Source organism: Dipodomys spectabilis, unplaced genomic scaffold (assembly GCF_019054845.1).
Source record: "Dipodomys spectabilis isolate Male_0828 unplaced genomic scaffold, ASM1905484v1 ptg000004l, whole genome shotgun sequence".
Taxonomy (NCBI): domain Eukaryota; kingdom Metazoa; phylum Chordata; class Mammalia; order Rodentia; family Heteromyidae; genus Dipodomys; species Dipodomys spectabilis.
In genome coordinates, this window is record NW_024870681.1 from 15946960 (window position 1) to 15971557 (window position 24598).

At 47.5% G+C, this 24598-nt stretch overlaps 1 protein-coding gene across 2 annotated transcripts in view; it reads left to right on the plus strand.

The window, feature by feature from the left end:
- The first annotated feature begins 350 nt into the window (after nt 1-350).
- Nucleotides 351-24598, plus strand: part of Hs3st3b1 (heparan sulfate-glucosamine 3-sulfotransferase 3B1) — a 49145-nt gene continuing 24897 nt past the window's right edge. For both annotated transcript variants that reach the window (XR_006149602.1, XM_042693680.1), the window contains exon 1: nt 351-1309. Coding sequence is in view for 1 of the 2 variants with exons in the window: in XM_042693680.1 (XP_042549614.1) it covers nt 762-1309 (548 nt within the window). In the remaining variant the exon portion in view is untranslated. The remainder of the gene's footprint in view (nt 1310-24598) is intronic.

Sequence of the window (24598 nt, forward strand, 5' to 3'; positions counted from 1 at the left end):
CGAGAACGCATCACTCAAAAGAGGAGGACCTCACCCCGCGTCCGGTCACTCCAGCATCCCTCCCACCATCTGCTCCTGTCAGCAGCCTTGGGCTCCACCTCCCCGAACCTGCCCCCTCGCGTCTTGCAAGCCAATAGGAGCCCCCGCTGTGTAGCCACCGCCCCGAGTCTTTCCACACCCCCACGTTCCGAGAGAGGATTGGCTAGTTAGTCTTTGGTACAGCCTCTATATTTGCATAGCACTAGGGGTTTTTTTTTTGGTAGGTTGAGCGGCACGTCACTCCGCCAGGCCGGGCCCGCCCACCCCACCTCAGTGCCCAGCTCTCTTCCTGCGCAGTTCCCCTCCGCAGCCTCTGCGGGCCAGTGCCGGGGCTGCGCTCTGGGGCTCGGTTCTCAGCACTGCGCGGAGGCAGCCCCGGCGAGCAGCCGGTGCGCACCGTCTGGAAGTAGCCAGGGCGCGCCAGGGCGGCGATCTCTGCACCGAACGAGCGTTTGCCGCCCGCCCTGACTTTCGTGCCAGTTGCGGCTTCTCCCGGGCAACATGTCAGGAGCCGCCGCCGCTACAGCCGCCGCCGCCGCCGCCACCCGGGGAAGATCAGAAGCAGCAGCGGTGGCGGTGGTAGCCGCGGGTACACGAGGGCAATAAACCGAGCCGGCTGTCTGGGTGTCCAGCGGGCCAGGGGACCCTCTCCGCGCTCACTGCTCCGCTGGGCTTCGCGCCATGTGCTGAGCCATGCCTCGGGCCGTGCCCGCGGGCAGCGCATGGGGCAGCGCTTGAGCGGCGGCCGACCCTGCCTCGATGTCCCCGGCCGGCTCCTACCGCAGCCGCCGACGCCCCCGCCGCCGGTGAGGAGGAAGCTCGCGCTACTCTTCGCCATGCTCTGTGTCTGGCTCTACATGTTCCTGTACTCGTGCGCCGGCTCCTGCGCCGCCGCGCCCGGACTGCTGCTGCTGGGCTCCGGGTCCCGCGCGGCGCACGCCTCGCCAGCCCTGGCCACTGCTCCGAATGGGACGCCGTCCAGGTTGCCTTTCCGGGAACCCCCGGACACCGCCCTGGCTGCAAGACAGGCGGAGGGCGCAGCGAGCCAGGAAGAGCAGAGTCCCGAGGCGCCGGACTCCCCCAGCCCCATCTCCAGCTTCTTCAGCGGGTCCGGGAGTAAGCAGCTGCCGCAGGCCATCATCATCGGCGTGAAGAAGGGCGGCACGCGGGCGCTGCTGGAGTTCCTGCGCGTGCACCCCGACGTGCGCGCCGTGGGCGCCGAACCCCACTTCTTCGATCGCAGCTACGACAAGGGCCTCGCTTGGTACCGGTGAGTTTTCTTGTCTTGGGGCCAGGAGTGTGGGCAGCGATCCAGACCATGAACGTAGGGGAGACGTGGCATCTGTTGGGGAGGTGTTGGGAAGGGGGTGGGCGGTCTAGCTGCGGACCACCTGGGTGTGGGCAGGGAGGGACAGGGGAGCGATCGGACACAGCGGGCAAGTTTGAGCCCCGCACCTCACCCCCGCGCGATCGCGGAGACACCCAAGGAGGCTCTCTGTGGCTTCAACCTACCGAAACTTCTCACGGAGCGCTAGCGACTTAGTGGTCCCCGCTGCCCCAGAATAAATCGGGCGGCCTCGCCGGGAAGAAGCGGCGGCGTTTTAAAGAAAAGCGCTCGGCGATGCGCACCACCTTCTCACCCCGCGGTGGTTCGCTCCGGTCGATCGGGTACTGCTGGGATCCACTTTTTATCCTCTCTAAGCCTGGGGGGGGTGCCTCATGCTTGGGTTAGTTACACTCCTCTCCCCGGCCCGACTCGGAAAGCCGCTTCTGCTCCCCAGATGGGGAGAGCGACGGCGCCCTGCCAAAGCCACTGAGAGTCTTAACTTTGTTGTTATTATTGTTGCAATCCTCCCGGTCACGGGAACCCCAAGGGGGTGAGACCCACTAGGCTGGGAGAGGCACTAGGGATCTTGGGGGCGGGGGGCTGATCTGGGCGGGTGGGCGGCCGGGCGCCTCTGCTGGCTGCGGAGCATGGAGCGGTACTGGTCCCTGTCGGGCAAAGGCGCGCACTGCAGCCCGCCGGAGACGCACGAGGCTTTGAAGGCTTCTCCCCGGGCACCGCCAGCCGGTTTCCGCCTCTCCAGCTTCCGAATGGGAAGATCGGAGGGCGAGAACGCGTGTCTCCGCGGGTCCTATATTCCGTCCCGGCGCAAAGAATGATTCCGGGTGCATTGATTGAGAAATGAGGGTGGTTTGGAGGTCGCGGCTTCCGGAAATCCAGTCTTCAAATCGGGTTGCAGAGTCCGCTTCCAAAGGGACTGCAGCCTCGGGGTCATATTCACGACCTCTGCCCACTGCTTCCCGCCAGCCACTGCTCCTTGGGGGTGAACTGTTGGGGAGGTCAGAGGCTGAGCTCCGGAACGCCGGCCTCTTCCCTGGGCCTCCCCCAGCCCCGCACCCTCCCCCCCCCCCCGACGCCCCGACCTCCTTCCACCCCATCTCTCAGGTCACCACCTCGGCTCTCAGCCCCAAGCCACACACTCTTGAGTTCCGCCGACGTCTCCAGGTCCGATGACTAACTTCAAAGAGTCTGGAGACTTCGGAAAATAGAAAGGGGAAAAGGGAAACAGACCCCACTCTTTAGTCCCCACCTTCCTTTCCTGGACCCGGGTGAGATGGAAGATTAAAAAAGAAAAAAAAAAAAACAATAAAAAAAAAGCCACGACTTGACCCTGGGCGGATTAAAACCGTTCCTTTCCCAGCCTCGCCCTCCCCTCCCCTTTGTCCCTTTATTTATTTCCTATTGTCAGGAGTTGCCCAGTCTTCAGGTTTAGCCAGCCGGAACCGCCGGGGACCTAGACGGAGTCCCACGGCCGGGCTGTACCGAGGTGGCTAGAGCCCTGAGGACCTTAGTGCTCTCTCTGGTCCGCGCAGTGGGGCCAGACAGGGGCCGGGAAGGGCCAGGGTACTAGTGTGATCAGGTCCGGGAGGAACCTCTCCGATCGTTGGCGACTGTCACTGACTGTGTCGCTGGTATTCACTTCTACCCTCGCCACTCCTCCTCCTCGCTCTTTGGATATGGTGACTCCGGGGGTCTGGGTGGAACCCGGGTAGGGTAGAGCTCAGCGGGAGGTAGCCTGGGATTTTCGGAGTGTGATCTGACACTCTTGGGGCTCGGCTTGGGGGAAGAACTGGCAAGAAAAAAAAAAAAAACCGAACGCTTCATATCAGGCGGTTTTATAAGCGCACCTGGGGCAAGGCTCTGGAAATCCCCACAGGAAGATTCCCGCAATCGCGGAGGCGGCGGCTGCCCCCCACCTGCTAGGCCGTTCTTTCCTTTTTGGTTGATTTAATACCGAATTAAGTCGCGACAGCAGCCATCGCCGCCGCGCTCCCGTAGCCAGGAGCGCAGCCTGGGAGCTTCGGGCGAGTGGGTCGCCCGGGAGCCGCGCGCCGAGAGCAGCGGTGCCGGGGCGGCTGGACCTGGCCTCGTGGCCGGGGAGATCGGAGGGCTCGTCACCCTTACAAGCCACTTCCGTACGCTCCATGTGGGGGACCCGGAGGCCCAGAGCCCGCGGCGATGGCCCGGGATACCTACGCACCCGGCTCGGAAGCGCAGACTTCTCCCGCCGCCTCTGCGGAGCGTTGGCCTGGCCGCAGAGTTGTTTCTTTTGAAAGGAAAAGCGGGGGGGGGGGGGGGGGGGGGGGAGGAGGGAGATTCAAGTCCTACGAAATCCAAAAAAAAAAAAAAAATTTAATTACCTTAGAATGCACTGGATGCTTGGGCAAAAGTAGGAACTTTAAAGGCATCCTTTTACCTTTTAAACCCAACATACCCTGGAGACCCGAGATCCCAAGCGCTGCGCGTCAAATCCTTGGCTCCCTATGCTTGAAAAATTGGGGGCCAGGAGGTGAGGGGGGGGGGCGAGAAATCCCAGCTTCTGACTACAGTTGAGGTCCAGAGATCTCTCGCTCGGTCGGGAAGGCCAGGCTGCCAATCGGAAACTGTATCAATATAAATGAACCCGAGCGTTACAATTAATCAGAGTCTAGCCCCCCCGCCCCCCCACTAGAGCATGGGAGATAAACACAGTTTAAAGGCATTTGGGTGGGGTGTGTGTGTGTGTGTGTGTGTGTGCGTGCGTGCGTGCGTGTGTGTGTAAGCCCTTTGAGCATACATGGATGGTTGAGCGCGCGGGTCAGCGGCACTCGGTTGGAGAAGGAGGTCGCGGCTGTGTCTGAGCAAGTCGTAATGGGTGTAATGGGTTGATTCACAGCCTTGCCCCGGGCCTAACCAGTAGCCCCACAGCCTGGGCGGATTTGCATGACATCCCAAGATTCGATGGTCTTTTGCTTCACTTGTCCTAATGAGATTCTATCAGCCTGATTTGGGTGGGGTGGTGTGGAGGGAGGGTTTTAGCAGTTTGGAGTCCACGAAGATGGCAGCGCCGAGCTAATTTCACCAAATCAACAACCACACATCAGGTCCTGCTAAGTCCTGCTGATGGTGGTTTGTGTTCGTCTGAGTTGAAGGTTGTTACTCAGTTGATGTTGTCAGTTCATCGTCCAGCTCGCCTTCGCCTCCACCTACCTCCCCAAACCACAAGTTTAGCTAGTGTTGATGAACACTCCACAGTTGGCTTATAGGGGCGTCTGGTGAAATCAGTCCTTGCCTTTGGTCAGTGATGTCCCTGTGGCTAAGAAATACAGGACTGAAATGTACTCATGACCTGACTTCTGTAAATGTAACCTCTCTGTACCTTAAGTTTTAAATTAACCCCCCCCCCCAAAAAAAATACAAGACTGTGTTTCTGAAGAAATTAACCTCCTTGCAGTAGAGCAAATACCCCCCAGAGCAGGACCTCCAGGCTTGGATGTAAATCTCCACCATCAGGCATTAAATAGACAAGTTTTGAAGGTTTTTTTTTTCTTTCTGATTTGCTGTAAGTTTTGATGGATTTTTTAAAAAACATGAACTTGATGATCCCAGATTAAGAATCAACTTCTCCAAACATTGTTTCATTAGGTGTCATGCAGGAATCTGCCTTAGATTTCACAGTAGTAGTTGGTCTCTTCCTGCCCTCTTTTCCATTTTGATGCCTTCATGAATAAAAAGACACTTTAGTGCTGTGACCAACCCATCAAAATGTATGTGTGTGTGTACACACACGTGTGCACACATGTGTGTGGCTTAATAAAGTTGGTAGCTAACACATGCTAAATGTTTTCCCACTGTGCTAGGCACTGTTTCAAGTTTTACAAGATTAGCAAGTTTAATCCTCATTACAGTCCCCTGAAATAGGTACTTCACATCACAAATGAGGAAACACAGGCAGAGAGGGCAGGCCATTTGCCCAAGCCTCACAGCTAGAAAAATACAAAGCTCTTATGCCAACCCAGGCAGTTCTAGTCTGTTCTGTGACATGACACCCACACTGCATTAACCAAAACATGAGGTGAGTCAGACATGATGCTCAAAAAGAGACTGGCAGTTTTCTTATCACCTGCAAAGATTCTGAGCTCAGACTGTCATTTACTGCACAAGAATTACAACTCCAGAACACTCCAGTTAGCAGTGTCCTACGTTGGTTTAGCACTAGTGAGGATAATCACAGCAAGCTGACACATTTATCTTTGTGCAGGCCAACCAGAGTCAAAGGAGTCGTTAAAATGACAAAAATGGAAGTGGCACTGTGGTTCAAGTAGTAGAGTGTTTGCCTTGAGCTGAAGAGCTCAGGAACAGTACCGAGGCCCAGAGTTCAAGCCCCAAGACCGGCCCAAAAAAACCCCCAAAAGACAAAAATATCCCAAGTAGAACCTCTGAGAAAACAACAAGTGTCCCTCCCTCAGGAAGACATTTATTTTTTTTGCCATTTTCCCTTTCTGAGACTGGAATTGAATTCAGAACTAGTGTATTCATTAAAAGAGAGAACTGGTTCCAAATCAAGACTCATTAATTCATTTATACTTACTAATCAACACACAATACACACACACACACACACACATATACGCGCAGACACAAAATGGGGCACCAGTAGCTCATACCCATAATCCTAACAACTCAGGAGGCTGAGATTTGAGGATTGCAGTTCAAAGCCAACCTGGGAAAGAAAGTCCAATTAACCAGCAAAAAGCTGGAAGTGGAACCGTGGCTCAAAAGTGGAATGTCAGCCTTTAGTGAAAAAGCTGAGTGATAATACCCAGGCCCTAGGTTCAAGCTCTGTCACTGGTGGGAGTATTTTGAGCTATTTCTTTAGAATGAGGTTCTAAACCCTAGAAACCCCTACATATTTTAATTTGGCAAATGTTGAGAAAATGAGTCCCTTCCACCCTTATTCCTCCCACTTTGTTTCTAAAAACCTGCTCACCAGGACTGTTAGTGGCTTCCCTGGGAAGAATATAAGATCTGACTGGAGATAGCCCATTTCGAAATAATTGTACTTTCGCAGTCCTGTGCTTTAAACCTCACTTTCAAGCTGCTGAGTTTCAAGCAGCAGAAATTTTCATTTATCTGCAACAAATTGAAATATAAACCATCATGTTACAAAGCTGTCAAGATTTATTAGCAAGACAGTGTAGCATGTGTTGAACTCTGTTTTTAATTAGGCACCTAAATTAGACCATAAAATGGTTGATTAATCTTTTACAAGTTCAGGGGAAAATATAACATAAATTAACCTCATCATAAGTGTTTTCCCAGACACTTGGAGTTAATAAAATAGTCAATATTTAATAGCAACTATTTGTTTAAGATAAATAAAATGGTGATATGTGTGAATTAAATTACACTTAGAATCTTTCACATGGTATGCTGTGATTGAATGGTGTCTCTGCTCTTATCTTAAAACAAATCTACTACAAAACACTACAAATAGGAATTAAATGCTGATTGAACTGTTTTGCTTTTTTCAATGGAGCATTGTTACTGAAAAGTGATTGGTATAGATTAGTATTTATTAAAGATACTTTTCCCAGCTAAAGATATATTGTTTGGCATTTTTAAAGTGACAGACATGCCATAGCTTGTTTCTCTTGTTTGGTGTTTTATTTTTGTTTGGAAAAAACTCATGCTTTTGAAAAAATGCCTCCTAAAACTTTTAAATATACATACTTAATTTGCCCATTTTGAAAACACATCACAGGACATGAGATTTTTCTGGTAACTTAAAAATGACTTTTAAATCACTAAAATTAAATTAAAAGTGCACAGGAATTTTTTTTTTTAAAGAAAACAAATCTTCCAGTCAGTCAGTCTGACCGAATAAAGGAGGTGGCTTTTATTCAAAGTGTCCTCAGCACTGAAATGCATAAGATTACTTTTCCAGCAGCTTTCTACTTCAATTTGTCTTATGAATATTTTATGGGCTTACTCTCTGAACATGGAAATTGTGTTGACGGAAATACAAAATGACTGCTTTAAAACATTTCTTTTCTGAATAGGACACTACCTCACTCACTCATTTAACAGTGGATGGTTTCAGATGAGGAGAGAAATTCAGTCCTGTACTGGTGAGATCCTCAGGAATCTCAGCTATATGAGCACCCCAAGAATGTGGCATATTTTCCAGGATAATGAAAACAATATGTTTCTACCTCAAATGAAAACATTTACCATGACGGAGAAGAAATGAGACACTGATATCTATGAAAACTAGTTGTGTGTAGGCCATGAAACTTTTTTTTTACATTTAGAATGTTACCTTTGTTAGAATTCTCATTCCTGTCTCTCAAACTATGCTAAAGTGAAACTAACCCTGACTAATGCTTGGGTTATTTAGTGCACAGTGGCTTTGAATGCCTTTTTTTTTTCTTGTCAAGAGTTTGAGAACTTTAGCCTGGGAGGGGCAATTACCATCTTAGTAATATGATAATAAAATAATCTGCATGACTGTCAAGAGGCTGTATCTTAAAATGATCCTAATGATTTCAACATCATTCTCTTTGGACATATTAGATATTGTGGTTTCTTTTGTATCTTATGATTTTAAATATATATGTCACACATGTTCTGTCACTTGAAAAATAGTAAAAATACAAAGTGAAGCTGTGGCTCAACTGGTAGAGCACCAAGCCTAGTGGGAAGGGTGGGGGGTTTTGGGAGGGGCAGCAATCGATAGCAAAAGGCCTTGCATTCAAGGCTCAGTACTGAAAAAAAAATTAAAAAGTAAGTTGACACCGTGGCTCATGGTGGAATCCTTGCTTCTCAGGAGGCTGTGGATATTGGTTTGACACCAGCCCAGGTAAACAAACTCCTGAGACTCTTATCTCCAAGTAACTACATAAAGAGTCAAAAGTGGAGCTGTGGCTCAAGTGGTAGAGTGCTAGCCTTGAGCATAAGAAGCTCAGGGACAGTGCCCAGGCCCCCAGCTCAAGACTCCTGACCAACAAAAAACAAAGTATACATGGGCTGGAATGTAAACTCAATGGCAAAGTGCTTGCCTACCAAGTGCAACATCCTGAATGCTACCTTCAGTACCAAAAATGAAAAGACAAAAAAAATACAGTTAAAAAAGCAAACAAAATCTACAAGATTGCATGGCTGGAATCCATATATAATGTGCAATATATATGTTATATATAATATATGTAATTATTTATAATACGTGTAACATACTGTTTTATGTATGTGTGTGTGGTTGTTTGCCCTTCAACCTAGGCTACTGTTTCTTGCCAGTGGTTAGCGTTGTGAAACATGAAGCATCAGATCCCAGGCTCCTAGGCACCGCGCGCGCGCGCGTGTGTGTATCCCTTCTCTACTGGACAGAGTAAAACATTCAAAGAGTGACTAGGCACCGGGAGAAAGGAGAGGGAGGGAAATAGGGTAGGGGAGAGAGTGAGCTAGAGCAAGGACCCCAGGTGTCTCTCTCTCTTCTTGAAGGGTGGCCCGGGGCGCAGCTCAGGACAGAGAAAATGGCTCCGAGGCTGGCGGCTCGGGGGATCAGTCGGCTCGGCCCCAGCGTGGCTCGGGATCGCGGCATCTGGTCCTGGGATCGCCCTGCCGGGGGACAGATGGCGAAGGTCTTGGTGCTGAGGGCGGGGCCGGCAGACAGGGGCGTGGCAGGGCACGGAGGGCGGGGCTACGCACGGAGGCGGGGCTTGTCCTTGGATTGCTGGCCCGCTCCGGGGGCGGCAGTCACGTGACCGCGGTCCGACTGCGGCGCTGGGGCCTCACCTGTTGGAATGAGACTGGCGGAGCCGTCAGCGTTTATGGTGGGCGGTGCCGCCGAGATCGATCTCTGCGTTGATTGGCTGGAGGGAGTGCCGAGGGACCAATAATGTCTCGCTCACTTAGAAGCCACGCCCGTGGGCGGGCAGAGCGCGCGGGACTTGCCCTCACCAGGGCCCAATCGGTTCCTGAGCCGTCTTCGCCTTCCCGGCCCGACTGCTCTGAGTTTGTGCTTTCCTTATCTCTGGGACCTTCTTGCATCCACCAGCCCCAATTCCTCTTGCCTTCTGGGGCGGGGGTAGGGGTGGAGGGGTGTCCTCCATCCCCGAGAACCACAGCCCCTGGGTCACTTGCGCTGCTTTTGATTTCCGATCGCTCACCTACACCCAGGCCGAAGGGCCTGCCGCCCTTCCCCGGTCTCTCTGCGGCTCCCCGGGTCTCCCTGGAGCACAGTCTGGACTCAGCCTGCGTCTGCGGGGCCCGGGCCCGTCCTGCAGCCAGCGGCCTGCCCAGGCATGCCTTCCACCGCTTACGATGCACGCGGCCCGGAAGGCACGCAGGGGTTCCAAAGCCTCCGGAACCCCGGGGTGCCCTCCCCGGCGGCCTCTGCCAGGCCCCTCCCCTGGATGTGCTGTTCGGCTGGTCCGATTGTTCCAGAGTCTCCCGGGGGCACTTAGCATATTCTGGTTCTGCCAGTTAACACTGATACACAAAGGAGCCAACATCCGCTTTCCATCAAAGAGGTTTTCCAGGAGCCCCAAGTGGGTGGTTGGGTGCAGCAGCCCTCAAGTGTTTGGGAAAGAAGGAAGTAAAACGTATTTTTATTATTGGCTCGAAATAGACTTGGTGGAAGAAACCAGAAGCAAATTCTATTGATTGCTGGTACCAGGGTTTGAACTCAGGACTTGCAGCATTCTCTGTCCTCTGTTCCTCACTCAGGGCTGGTGCTCTACCACTTGAGCCATGCCTCCAGCTCGACATTTTGCTAATTCATTGGAGGCAAGCATTCTCTTCGAGTTTTCTTCCGGGGCTGGCTTTGAATCTTGATCTCAGATCTCCGTCTCCTGAGTAGCTGGTAGCAAGTGGGAGCTACTGGCACCTGGCAACTATTCTAAATCTTTGTGAGTGTGTGCCCCTGCACCTACCCGTGAGCATGTGAGTTAGCGGGGTTTGAACTGCTTTGGGCCTGCTAGGCAGTTGCTTTTCTGCCTAAGTCACACCACCAGCTGTTTTGCTGTAGTTATTTTTGAGATAATTCCTTGGTTTTTGTCCAGGAAAGCCCTGGACAAAATAATCCTCCTATTTACATTTCCGGGTGTAGCTTGGATGATAGACACTGGCTACCACGACCAGCTATTGATTGAGATGGAAAAGGTGTCTAGAGCTTTTTGTCCTCAGTTCTCCTAATCTCAGCTTTCCAAGTATTTAACCATTTACAAGCATGAGCCATTGTGCATGGTTCACAGTCAGCGATACATTGTCATGAAGCACATTTTAACTTTTTACCACAAAGATCTACTGAGCACTTATTTGGGAAAAAAAAAAGATCTTTATTTTCTGGAGTCGTTTCATGCTTAGAACAAAACCAAGTAAAGTGCAGTGACTTCCTGTCTGTGGGCTAAGTGCCCGGCCTCCTTAGCACCAACATTCCTCACCAAAGTAAACATCTCTCACAAGGCATGAGCCTTACATCAACATGTCATTATGAACCAAAGTCCATAGTTTATATTGAGGTTCACTGATGGTGTCATGTATTCCTTGGTTTGAACAAACCTAGAATGGCCCATCTCTTCCATTAAAGTGTCATGCAGGTAGTTTCACTATCCTAAATCTTCTGAGAGGGTTTGCTTTCATCCAGCATTGTACTAAGGGAGTACAGGACACATGGAGCTACCCCAGGAACCTGCCTTCATGGATGAACTAAACTACAAGTATGCCAAGCACCTGTAGCGCACGCTACTCAGGAGCTAAGACCTGAGTATTGTGGTTTGAAGCCAGCCCAAGCAGTAAAGTCCATGAGACTCGGATCTCCAATGAACTACCAAAAAGGCAGAGGTGGAGCTGTGTGTCAAGTGGTAGAGCACCAGCCTGGAGGAAAAGAGCTCAGAGGCACCACATAGGCCCTGAGTTCAAGCTTCAATAAGTTCAAAGGACCTCAAAGCAAGGTTTAAGTACTCATTTTTTAAAAAAGTTTATTAGTCCTACCAAATCTCCGATGAACATAAAAATGTTAAAGTATGGTTTTGTATTTATTTGTTCAGGCACTTTCCGGAGAGCCAGGGGTGCCAGCCTCGTGGGGGATGTGTGATGGGAAGTCTCACGTGGTGGTGGGCCAGGCACTTATTTAATCAGAAGAGCAAACCTCCTGTGCAATTGCCCTAATTTTGCAAGGAAAGAAGTTCATAGAGCTTGAGTAAGGTCACACAGCTGTGTCTGTAGGTGGCTGGATGTACCTCTTAAACCCAGATTGGCGGGGGGGGGGGGGGGGGGGGGGGGGGGGGGGGGGGGGGGGGGGGCTCTCCAGTGGTTTAAGTTGGTGGGAATGTAAACTTGTTCAACCACTTTGGAAAACAGTATGGAGGTTCCTCAAAAGACTGCACATAGAGCCCTCCTATGACCCAGCAATCCCACTTTTGGGCATTTACCCAAACGATCACAAACAAGGTCATACCAAAGCTATCAGCACAACTTTGTTTACCATAGCTAAGGAACCAACCCAGCTGCCCTCTGTAGATGAATAGATCAAGAAAATGTGGTATATATATATATATATATATATATATATATATATATATATATATATATGAATTCTATGCCTCCATCAGAAAGAATGAGATTGCCCCCTTTGTTAGGAAATGGAAAGACTTGGAAAAATTATATTAAGTGAAGTAAGCCAGGCCCAAAGAAACATAGGTCCCATGGTTTCCCTTATCTGCAATAGCTGGTATATGTCTGAGACAAGTAGAAAAGGTCAATAGCTATGTATGTACATATGTACTATACATACATATGTATAGTACATAGATATGTACCATATAGGCTGATGCTAAGCGAAATGAACCCCAAGATAAAGACACAAGAGATTTTGTTTGTTTCTTTGTATGTTCTGTCCTCATGGTATAACCCCTAATGTCACTGTATTTGATTCTGGTGTCCTGCATCTTGTATATACATTTTTCTAATTTGGGGAGGGGAAGGGAAATAAAATGCTGAAATAAGGATACAGGTTGACCCATTGTAACAACGAGATGTACAAGACACTATGTTGAAAAAGAACTTCACAACTTTGAGGGGGGAGGGAGGAAAGAGTTGGGGAGTTGGGGAGGAAAGGGCTGGAAGGGGAAAAACAAAGGAGGGGGTAACAATGTTCGATAGGAAATGGACTTATTATCTTGCTCATGTAACTGTAACCCTTCTGTACAGTATTTTACAATAATATATTTGTATATATATGTATGTATATATATATATATATATATACACACACACACACACACAAAAGCTCTACAATGTAGAACTTTTGTGTGAGCAAAACAGTGGCATGGGTCTGAACTCAGAGCCTTGCATTTGCTAAGCAGGTGCTCTACCACTTGAACCGTGTTCCCAGACCTTTTTCGCTTTAGCTATTTTTCCAATGGGTACTTGTATTTTTGCCCCAAGTCAATCTCAGACTCTGTTTCTCTTACCTATTCCTCCTGTATACCTGGGATGATACATATAAGCCAGCGTAGATAACTTTTTAGTGGAAATGAGATTTTACCAACTTTTGCCTAGGCTAACCTTGAACCATGATCCTCCCAATCTCTGTCTCCTTTGTCATCCATCCTTATTGACGATGGCCGCCTTCCTCTGTGTCACCCATGCACCAACATAGCACCGTGACCCTTCCTGTACAGTTTATGACGGCCACCCCTGGCCTGGCCCCCTTGCTGGTGATTTTGCTAGGCTATAGCCGTGGATTTTTATTTTCCTGTGTTTACCAATATTAAATTACTTACACTGAATTGACTTTGAACCGCACTTTGGAGAAGCACTGCTCTCAACTTTTTCAAAGAATGGAATGTTGTGAAAAGCGTACTTGGTAATACAATGAAGTGATTCCATTAGCATGGTAAAGGCTCTGAGAAGTACTGCAAGCTTACAAAGAATAAGTTTGTTTAATTTTTTTTCCCCCTAGTGTTTCCCCTTTAGTACAGAATCTTTCAGTCCGAGGGCCCGTTTCTCAGGGAGTGGATGTTAATTTGGGGGCGTGGATGTTAATGTTGGTGGAACAGGCCTTTCAGTTTCCTTGGAGTTGTTAAGAATCTGACTCTGGGAAGTGGTGCTCTGGCTCAAGTGGTAGAGTGCTTGCCTTGAGCTGAAGAGCTCAGGAACAGCACCCAGGCCCAGAGTTCAAGCCCCATAACTGACCCAAAGAAGAAGGAAAGGGAGGAGGAGGAGGAGGAGAAAGAGGAGGAGGAATCATCTGATCCTGTGTGTTGTGTTTTCCTACACCTTTACCCTCAGAACTGGCAACTTCTTCCTCTTGCTTGAGTTAGATTCTACCCACTTTCCCTCCCCTGCTTCCCCTAACATGATTACTGCCAAGTGAACGGATAAGGAAGCAGAGTGGCAGGAATCAAAAGCTGGGGAGGCTGAGGCAGGGAAGCAGGCCTGCTGATTAGGATTTCAAGTCTGGTCTTGCTGGAGGAGCTTCTGTAACAGCTTCCCCCTCACTGTTGTTTTCCAAGCAGGCTAATTGCAGGGTCAGCTTTCCTCTAAGCAGCTTGTGTCTTTTCAAAAGTAAGTGTTGTGTGTAACCGGGTGTTTATGGTGCAAGATGTTTGATGGTGTTGGAAAAGGTGGAGGTTCGCCCCCCAGTCCCGCCCTGTTTGGCACACAGACAATTCTTGTGGTCTGGGTCTGTTTTATTCTTAGCACCAGGATGATTGCTCACCCTGCATGCAATGTTGATGTCTTCATTAAATAACCGAGAGGCTGTATGTAAATATTGGCAGCTTTGGGCCGAAAAGAAAGCCAATAACTTGGAGGGGAGTACATGTTCTCTTTTTGTGTCTAGAGCCAAAGGTAACACTTAAAAGTATTCTGTAGTCAGGGGGGGCCGGAAAGAGAGGAAACTTTGGGATTAAGTGTCAGTGGAAAAGGGGGCAAATGGAACCTTTTAACCAAGCGAGAAGGGGATTAATTTACCTGTGAGTGTAAACCTGAAGTGACAGGGCTATCTGGATTTCCCCTCTGAGCTCCCTAAGCCTGCCATGGTCATCTTTGATACAGAAACACTGTCTTCTGATAGGCTCTTTAGTCTGGGAAGAAATGGTAGCACCTGCTTGCAAGCTGGGCAGTGCTCCACTGGCCCTTGCGTAGGGCAAGGCATTTGGCAAGGGCATTTCTCATGGTCTGGAGATGAACAGTTTCACACCATGGTGGGATCCTTCATCTCAGGGACCTGGCGAGGGTCTCATTCTTACCACACTACCCTGCCTATACAGTTACATTCCTTTAAGAAGCGATATTTGACACTGAACTTCTCCTTTTGTGGGGCCTTGTGAAATATCAGGCAATAACAGCACAACCCTATTGCAAGTCGAGCACTAGAGCATCTAGATGGCACTACTGATGGAATAAGGTGGTTACATCTAACATGCATGTATCTACTCATTCATTCACTCATGGTATTTTCCCACCAGATAGTTTTTGAACAGCTGGCTAGACTGAGCAGTGAGTGAGTGTTTAGGACAAGCCCTGTATTAACTAACCTTGCTCCCTCCTGTCTGTCTCCATGGAAGATTTCACTTGTTTACTGTTATTTTTAGGGTCATGTTTTCAATCGATTGCAGCTGGAAAGTACAGACTAGGCTCTGGCTCACTGTGTTCCTTGGAAAAAAGAGCATTTGCCGGGGAGCAGCTGAAAACAGTTTCCTGAAGGCTAAGGCTTTCATGGGATTTGAGGACTCAGAGCGAAGCCGCCTCATCTTATCCAGATGACCTCTTTAAGGGAATTGAGTTGAGGATTGTGAGTTGAGGATGGGCAGAGCAAGGGTATGAACTATTTGAGGTTGGTCAGTCTGTTCCCAGATGTGGAAGACGGAGGGAGCTGCAGTAGACAGCCTTGCAGAAGACAGCCGTCTTGCAGATGCTGATAAACCCCCAAGTAAGCTCACCTCTCAAGATGAATGGCAGAGCACCAACCATGGTAGTGCACTCCTCTAATCCCAGCAGTTGAGAGGAAAAGGAGGATGGAATTCCCAGCCTGACATAAAAAAAAAAAAAAGGAAAAAGTAAGGTCAATGGTAGTTTTAGGATCTAAACGATGCTTCCCCACTTGTGCCTTAAAATGTGACCTTCAGGAAGAATAACCTTCATAAAGAAGTATAAAATCCTTTAGCTTCCCCTCACCTGTCAGACAGCATTAGGAAGACCAGTGGTGGCATCTTCCTTCCAGAGGGGACAGTTTGTTGTCAGAGACCTCTGTGGTGAACCAGAAGTGGGCTGGAGAGAGGAGGGGGATCTAGGTTATCTCAGCTGGCTCTTCTTCCGTCTGTAATTGAATGCTCACTAGTTTTAGTCTTCTTCATTGTAGTTGCATATGGATTTTTTTCATTCATTGGGTATCTACTGTAGTCACTTGGCTCTGAGAATCAGAGTTATTCATTTCTCAAACATGATGGATGTAATATACTGATGAGTGCTGGCCCAGCCTTTGCACCTCTTGCATTCTAGCAGGAAGATGGACAGTAAGAAATAAACAGACAAACCAGTTTAAAAAAAATAACAATGCTACCAGGAGAAGACAGCCAGGAGGAGAGGTGGTGGGAGAAGAGGGTGGGAGAGAAGGCAGACCTTTTAAAGAGGTAACCTTGAGAAAGAGATCTGAATGGCCAACAGGAGCATTGAGGGTGTTCAGATGAGAGCCAATGAGAAGATTCTGTGATGATAGTAAAAGAGTCAAAGGAAGCCTGGGAATGAGGGAGGAGGTGGAAGTGCAGGACTTCCTGTGGAAGGTGAGAGGGTCAGGTCAGCAAGGAGGCGATGGCAGGACACGGGCAAAATCAGAAGTAGATTTGAGACACAGCAATTCAGCTGAAGAAGACTAACTCTACTATCAAGGTCAAAGAACCTGAAGGCCCCACAGGAAAGGTGACACAAGGAGAGAGTTCCACGAAGCAAATGCAGGGAGAGACTAGCAAAGGGGGAAGATGAGTAGGAGAGTCTCAGTCTGCAAGTCTAAAGGTGTTATGTGAGTAATACTCTGCTAACGGCATCACTCAGAGGGTAACTAGTACTGGCTAACCTACTTGTTTTTCTTTTTTATGCAGGTCCTAGGGGCTTGAATTCAGGGCCTTGGCACTGTCCCTGAGCTTTTTTTTTTTTTTTTTTTTTTTGCTTAAGGCTGCTACTTTACTACTTAAGCTACTGCTTCACTTATTTTTCAGCTTGGCTTTGGTGGTTAATTGGGGATACATGTCTCACAGACTTTTTCTGGCCATACTGGTTTTGAGCCACAATCCTCAGATCTCAGCTTCCTGAGTAACTAGGCTTACAGCTGTGAGCCACCAGCACCTGGCTAACCTGTATTTTGGGTGGTGTTTTTCTTGCAACTCAGAAGTCAGAAGCACAAGGGGCTGTCGAACAGCATTCAGCAGGGAAGTGCTATTGCTGGTGATCAGAAAAGATGCCCCCCATCAAAGGGCCATGCTGGGGATCCAGCTGTTCAGGATGGGTGCCAGGGTCCACGTCCTCCAAGCTAAGCTGGCTACTCTTTACTTGTCTGGATGGAGCCTTTCATTAAAGGGAAGCCATGTACTTAGAAATTCCACTCTCTGGCACTTCAGACCTACAGCAGCAACAGCCCATGGTCGCTGACTGGCTGCATTCTTAGATGCTAGTTGGGCCTGATGCCAGGGCCCAAATGCCCAAGCTGGCAATTACCAGGTAGCTTTACAGGCACCCACCTGCTCTGAATGTGCAGTATTGCAACTCTCCTTCTGTTGTTTTTCAGGTCTCATGTGGATGCATCTTTGATCCCCCTTCCTCTTTTCTCATGATCTCTCTTTCCCCTTTTCCTTGTTTCTTCTCACCTGAACATTGTTTATTTGGGTTCTTCAATGCTGAATTGAATGGTTACTTTGTCTCATTGAGAAGCCATTCCTACTGATGTTTTACCAGAATCGATATCAGTTCATTGTGCTTTTATCTAGGACCAAAGTAAGGCAGTTGGTCCCTTGTCATTGTTCATAAGAGACATTCCAAAGGAGATGCCAGCTTGAGGGGTCAGGAGGATGGAACTGGGGAGAGGTATTGGTGGTGGGTTTTTACCCCAGGATGGTTGGCTGGGCTCAGCCCACTCTTCCTTGGTTTATAGCTAAGCTAATTTAATTTCCAGCTGGGAGGCCACGCCCCGAAGGACAATCCTGTCCAATAGTTAATGAGCTAGAAGGGGAGACAGTCTATTGACTTGATTCTTGTTCTGCAGCTCCGCAGCTTCGCAGGACTGATTTATTAGCCTGTTGGTTCTCTGGCTTCTGAGGCTTGTCCAGCCTGACACAGCTTCATGTACAGTCCCCTTGATTCCTTCTGGGGAAAGACTGAGCTGTGACTTCTGGCCTTGCTTTTAGAACCTGTCTTTCTTTCACACCCTTGGTTTATTTAAAAGGAAGAGGAGAGCCCAGGTAGCCTCAGGCCAGCTCATCTGTTGAGGAAACCTGGCAATTCAGCTGTGTGAAACTCCCATTCTTTTCTTTATTGGAGCTGGATTTCTCTATCCTTCCCCACCAGCAGAGCCTTTGGGTAAGCAATATTGAGCAACCTGGGCCTCAGGATTTGGGGCAAGTGTCAGGATTTCCTTCTGAAGAACATTGGCTCTCTTGAAGAAAGATGGGTGGAAGCCTGGGACAGGAAATAGGAAGTAGAATTGCTCCCAGGAGCTAGGGCTGTGGCTAGGGAAGCCAAAAACTAATGAATTTAGTAGGGGTGAGTGAAAAATGAACCCTTGTCGTGAAAGTCTAAAGACAGAATTGCAGGAGCCTCTAACAGATCTAGCTTCTACTTTCTAAAATAAAACCAGCTCTTACATACCATTTAATGACGTTTTGCAAAATGAGGAATTTGTCATTGTGTGGACATTATTAAAAAAGTATACTTATGCAAACTTAACCTTCTGTCTACAGTCTATTCAGAACCAGTGTTTTGTAAGTAGTCTATTATGTGAGATTCTGTATATCCACATTATTAAAAAGTATACTTACACAAATGTAGCCTTCTATTGACAGAGGCTGTATAGAACCAGTAGTTTATAAGTAGTCTATTATGTGAGATTCAATGTATCCACATGGAGCCTGCCCTCTCTCATACGTATCTATATACAAAGTTCTGTTTGTATACATAACGATATCTTGATATTTCATCATAACTTGTAGGTCATATGATTCTTTAAAAAAACTCTTTAAATTTAAACCTTTTATTTTTGATGGTTCGATAGAGATGGAAAGAGGAACTTTTCAGAGAAGGGCTCGTGACTATATTTGAGCATTTCGATCTTGGGGATGGGTCTTAGACTTGTAGACACAGCATCAACAGGAGATTTGGAGAACATTCTGGAGTCTGCTTCCCCATTCTGCCCAGAAGTAGATTTAGAGACCTTCAGCCTGCATCCTGCCCTCCATCTTTAACATGGAGGAACTTACTCTCTGAGAAGGTCGTTAACAGAGAGCCACTGTCCCGTACATGTTCAGCCCCTTGGTCTGGCTAAGAGTTCTACAGGACTTAGATGACTTCATCCTGGCCAAGGCAGAGTGAGACCATTGCCTCACAGACAACGAAGTCTGGTATCTTTCACCAAGGGTGACTTCCTGTCTGCACTGTACTGGGCAGTGTGCTGTAGACTTTGCCAAGCCCTGTAGGACACGTAACTGTGCCTGCTCATCCTTTCTATGCAAAGATTCTGGCCATAGGGACATGGTGTATTTAGCACAGCATCTGATGATGATGAGACCAGTCTAGTGTGACGCTACCCTCCAAAGCAGATGGAGTCTACAAAACCCAGGAGGGTCTTACCTACTGTACTGGCCCAGTGACCCTCGCACAGACCATCTTAAGCACAGTGGGCCAGTGGCTGGTGGACATCTTGTAGACTGCACTAGGGGCTTTTTTTGCCTGGGTTGTAGGTGGGCTTGACATCTGCACATGCCAGAAGTTGAGACACCAGGTGTGTACGTCATCTACATGCATCTGCCCAGGGGACTCTTCTCAGAGCATGTGCAATGCCCACAAGATGAAGAGCTGCCCATTAGGGCATTGCCTGCTATGTGGGAAGCAAGTGCCTTTTGTTGTTGTTTTTGGTGCTTGTACTGGGGGGAATGAACTCAGGTCCTGGGTACTGTCCCTTAGCTTTTTTTTTTTTTGCTCAAGGCTGGTGCATTACTATTTAAGCCACAGCTCCACATGCAGCTTTTTGTGTTGGTGGTTAATTGGAGGTTCATTGGAGCTAGGATCACAGAATAGAGGCACAGGTATCTGGCTCACAGTCCATTTGCAGTCAGCAAACCTGACACACAGTTAATGATAGTTGAAGAGCTTCATTCCCGTTGTGAATGGGACAACAGACCACATATCTTCACAGGCTAGAGCCACTTGGCCCAGGAAAGCAGGGCCTTCCCTCTATTCACATAAAGAGAGTTCCCAGGAGCCCATTTTCATGCGATATCTTTGCCCTGGGTATGCAGGGCTGGTGACAGTCATCAGGGTATCTTTATATAGTCAGTTGATTCCAGGCTTTGGTTTGTGACTTGGGAATCCTGGCTGCATCCACAGGACAAGTTGACTGTAAGCTCCCAGCACACCCTGGGCATGCCCTGGGACTGCTGTCCCAGGCAACTCTGAGCTTGATTTGTTTCCCAAACATGCTAAATGCGACCATGGGGAGTTCTCTCTCCTTGGCTCCTTTAGGCTCTGTTTGCTTATGGGCTTAGTGTCTTGTGTAGGCAGCTCAGGGACTTGGGAGTGGATTCATTTGGAAAAGCAGCAGCTTAAAGGTCTTTATTTGGCTTTGTCATCCAATAGAGAACTCCACTGAGCCTTTCAGAGACAGGCACTCTGGCCAGCAGAGACCAGCCCTACCCCAGCCCAGACCTGTCCTTCCACCCAGAATTGGCCCTCCAGGGAACTTTTTCCTGGTCTGGAATCTGGTGTAATGCTCACCGTCTCTCACTTTCTATTTGAAATCCTCCTTTGTTAGAACCTTTCTTGGATGAGCCCTTATACTCTGCTATTGTACCTCATCTGAAAGTTTTTCCTGGGGAATGGACTTGTTTCAGGAGAAATTAACAGGGCCTGCTGCTTATCCTCATCTCTTCTTTCAACTGGTAACAGCTTTTTCTTTTAAAAAATTGTGTGTGTGTGTGTGTGTGTGTGTGGCGCGCGCGCGCGCGCGCGTGCACACACGCATGTGCTTTTGCCTGGGCGCTGTCCCTTAGCTTTTTATATTTTTTTAGTCTCAAAGTTGGCATTTCACAGCTTGAGTCACAGCTCCAGTTTTGGCTTCTTGATGGTTAATTGAAGATAAAGAGTCTCATCAGCTTTCCTGCCTGGGCTGGCTTCAAACCATGATCTTCAGATCTTATCCTCCTGAGTAGCTAGGATTTAAAGGCATGAGTCACTTGTTCCTGCTTCTGACTGTTTCTGAATGGGCTTTCTCCTCTCCATTCCCCTCTTCACAGCTATGTAATTTCATTCATTTTTAAGAACTGTCTTCCTGGGAAAGCACTTAATGTTCATTTTTTAAAAAAAGATACATAAGCAGCAACAAACTCATAAACTTTGATAGTAAAAGAAGAGGACCAAGCTGGGCGCTGGTGGCTCACGCCTGTAATCCTAGCTACTCAGGAGCCTGAGATCTGAGGATCGCGGTTCAAAGCCAGCCCAGGCAGGAAAGACCGTGAGACTCCTATCTCCAATAAACCACCAGAAAACCAGAAGTGGCGCTGTAGCTCAAGTGGTAGAGTGCTCGCCTTGAGCTGAAGAGCTGAGGGACAGCGCCCAGGCTCAGAGTTCAAGCCCCACGACTGACAAAAAAAAAAAAGAGGACCAATAGAAGAGACATAAAATAGAGCCAGGAACTGGCTTCCAAAAATGACTGTGGGTTGGATTGAAGCTTCCTCATATTTTATGGGAAGATAAGCCCCAATTAGACATCATTAAGGAAAAAAAAAAACCCATTTGTGTAAAAGAAAGTGTACTCTCAATATTAAGATGTGGGACTGGCCAGTGGCCCAGAGAATAGCCTCACAAGAAACACACAATTTATCTTGCTTTTGTGCCAAAAGATGATTTTCTTCAGTTTTTGGAAAGTAAAAGGTAAAGTCACGACTTACCCAGAAATAGAATAACCATGTTAAAGATTTAATTTCACTCATTATTAAGGAAGGAGCCTGGAAAATGTTATCATTGTTTCAAAGGAAAAAAGCTAAAAGCAAATGCAGATTTCCTTGGAGTAGGAGAAAGTTAACATACATTTTCAAGTAGGTGAGAAAAGGCTTTTTCATTGACAGGAACCACAGAGAACATGGGCCAGAGAGAATTTATTTGCAGATCGATGGTCAAGAAATATCACATTAGATGTCCCTCCCCCACAATATAACCCCTGCTTTCACTATATTTGATGTCAGTATAACTTGTGGAGGAGATGGGGAAAAACCAGTTGTTTAAGGATACAGGTGGACCTGTTGCAACAATGAGAAGTACAAGTTGTCATGTCCAAAACGAGCTTTACAACGTCGGTGTGGGGGGGGGGGGGGAAAGAGGGGGGGAAGGAGAAGGATTGGGATTGGGGGGGGAGGGGGGAGGCTGGGAAGGGAGGTGAAGGGTAAACAAAGGAAGAGGCTGCAATGCTTGGTAAGAAATGTACGCATTATCCTGCCCATGTAATTGTAACCCCTCTGTACAGTATGTTCACAAATAAAATAAAATTAAATTTAAAAAAGAAAAAAAGAAAAAAAAAGAAATATCACATTAGTTAGATGTGATATAATTACACTTGTAATCCTGGCTATTCAGGAGACTGTGATCCAGAGGACTGTGTTTCAAAGCTAGTCTAGGCAGAAAAGTCCAAGAGACTTCATAGCCAAAATAACATGCAAAACTCAGGGCTCGAGGTGTGGCTTAAGTGGAAGAGTGAAGGATGAGCAAGCAAATCAGCTGAGACTCTGGGAGTTCAAACTGGAATAGGCCCCTCCCTTGCCCCACCCCCCACCCACCCCCCCCAAAAAAAGAAAGGAGATAATTAAATGCCATTGCCATCTTGCTAGCTGTAATTTACAGAGTTGCCAAACATCTCCAAGGCAGTCAAAGGCTAGAATCAGATGGGCAGAAAGGTATATTCCTACCAGTGTAGTTTTCCAATGGACAACTCCATTCCTCTTTACTGATGATTCCAAATTTCTGTTTGCTCATGTTCATCTTTAGCAGAAGAATAATCAGCTAAAAACTGGACTAAGACATGCTGAGGATAAGCCCTGTGCCTCACACCTAACACCTGTACTGTATGTGTCTTCCTAACGCCTCCAAGGCCAGCCTTATTAGAAAACTAAGGAACATTTAAAAAAAAAGGTTGGAGGCATAGCTGAAGTAGTAGAAGGCCCGCCCAGGAAGTGCAAGGACCAGAGTGCAAATCCCAGTGCAAATAATGAAACGAAATGAACAAAAATAACACAATAGTCTAGCTTGCTTGCATCTTGCTGTGGCCTCAGAGATATTTGGGTTTATCTCAGATTCCTAGTACTTGATGGTTGACTAGGAAAGCCAACTCATTTGAATACATAACGAAAGCAAAATAATAATTAATCCGCGTCTGCTCATTAGAGCCATCTTTCTTGTTGTCTTTAGCTATAATCATTTATTACTTCTAACACAGGGAGCATGATTTATCAGTGACCATCTGAGGTAAGACTTCCAGATTTCAAGGGTGAGATCTGCTGTTAGTTGGTGGATTTCACAGGCAGAAAAGGAACTTTGATCTTTGGGCACACTGGCTCTTTTCCATGGCTTGGCATTCAAGTTCAAGACTTTCTTGATGTCCATGGCCTCATAATGTAATTGTGCCACTTAATGAAACGGGTATGATGGGACATGAAGGCGTTATCTTTGGATGTTAGAGACTTGGAACCTCTCTTGTACCGATGGTAATTTATTATTCTAGGGACCCCTAATTCTCATTACCCCTGTGAACTATTACTTTAGTCCTAATCAACTAGCACAGCTAATTGATTCCTGCTCATTCATTCAATTACTTACTGACTTAACAAATATGTTTCACATGTCTCCTGTCTCTGATGTTTTACTATATTGCATTTTTAATAGGAAGGTAGAAAGCTTTAGAATTTATAGGGCAAAACATGGCAGGCAGTATGATTCAATCAAATATTTGATCCTTAGAAATGATCATTAGGCCTAAAAATAGTTTTCATGGGGGCCAATTTTCCTCATAATTCTTAGCAGCTATCAGTGATAATAGGCAGTTATTGTATCTCCTTGGCTTTTTCATTTGGTTCCGCTGGGTGGATGTGGGGACAGGATGGGTGTACTTTCACACACTGCAGAGAGGCTGGAAGTTTTGCCTGAAGTCTTACCAGTCTGTCACTGCAGAAACTTTGAATAGAAAGCAAGACATGAGAGAGACCCACTCCAGATCAAACAGGGATTTTTCTTCTCTCCTATCTTTGGACATTCAATACACAAGGCAAGCTGGACCACGTCTAGAAATCGGTTACAAATGTATTAAGCAATTAGAACATATGGTTGACTCTGACAATGAAAACTGGGGAGGAAATAGAAGGCTTGGATTGACTTTGGAACTTTTTGTTTTTTGTTTTTGTCATTTAGGGGGCTTGAACTTTGGGCCTACGCACTGTCCCTGAGCTCTTTTGCTCAAGGCTAGCTCTCTACCACTTTGAGCCACAGCACCACTTCCATTGGATTGACTTTGTTTCTTGCTAAAGGTGTTGGCCCTGAGCTTTTGTGCTTGAGACTTGAGCCATAGCACCACTTCAGTGTTTCATTGGAGAGAAGAGTCTCACAGACTTTGCTCCCTGACCTGGCTTCCAACCGTGATCCTCCAATCTCAGCTTCTTGAGTTGCTAGGATTACAGGTGTGAGCCCCGGACACCTGACTTCACTGGATAATGTAACATGGGGTTCTTTTTGTGGGGCAGAGGGGAGGGGAGTAGAGCTCTTAGTTAAGTCATATTGGCTGGGATTTCATCGGTCCCACAATGAGGAGGGTGGCTGGGGCATGATAAAGTCTTTACCAGATAGTGTTGGTTTTAGCAACTGTGTCATGGTGGCCTCCCGGGGACCATTGCCCCTAAACCTTAGCTTTTTAAATCCTGCTCAGTCTCTTTCTTTTACCATATATATTTTTTTTAAGTTGTATTTGGTATTAAAAACTACATCATT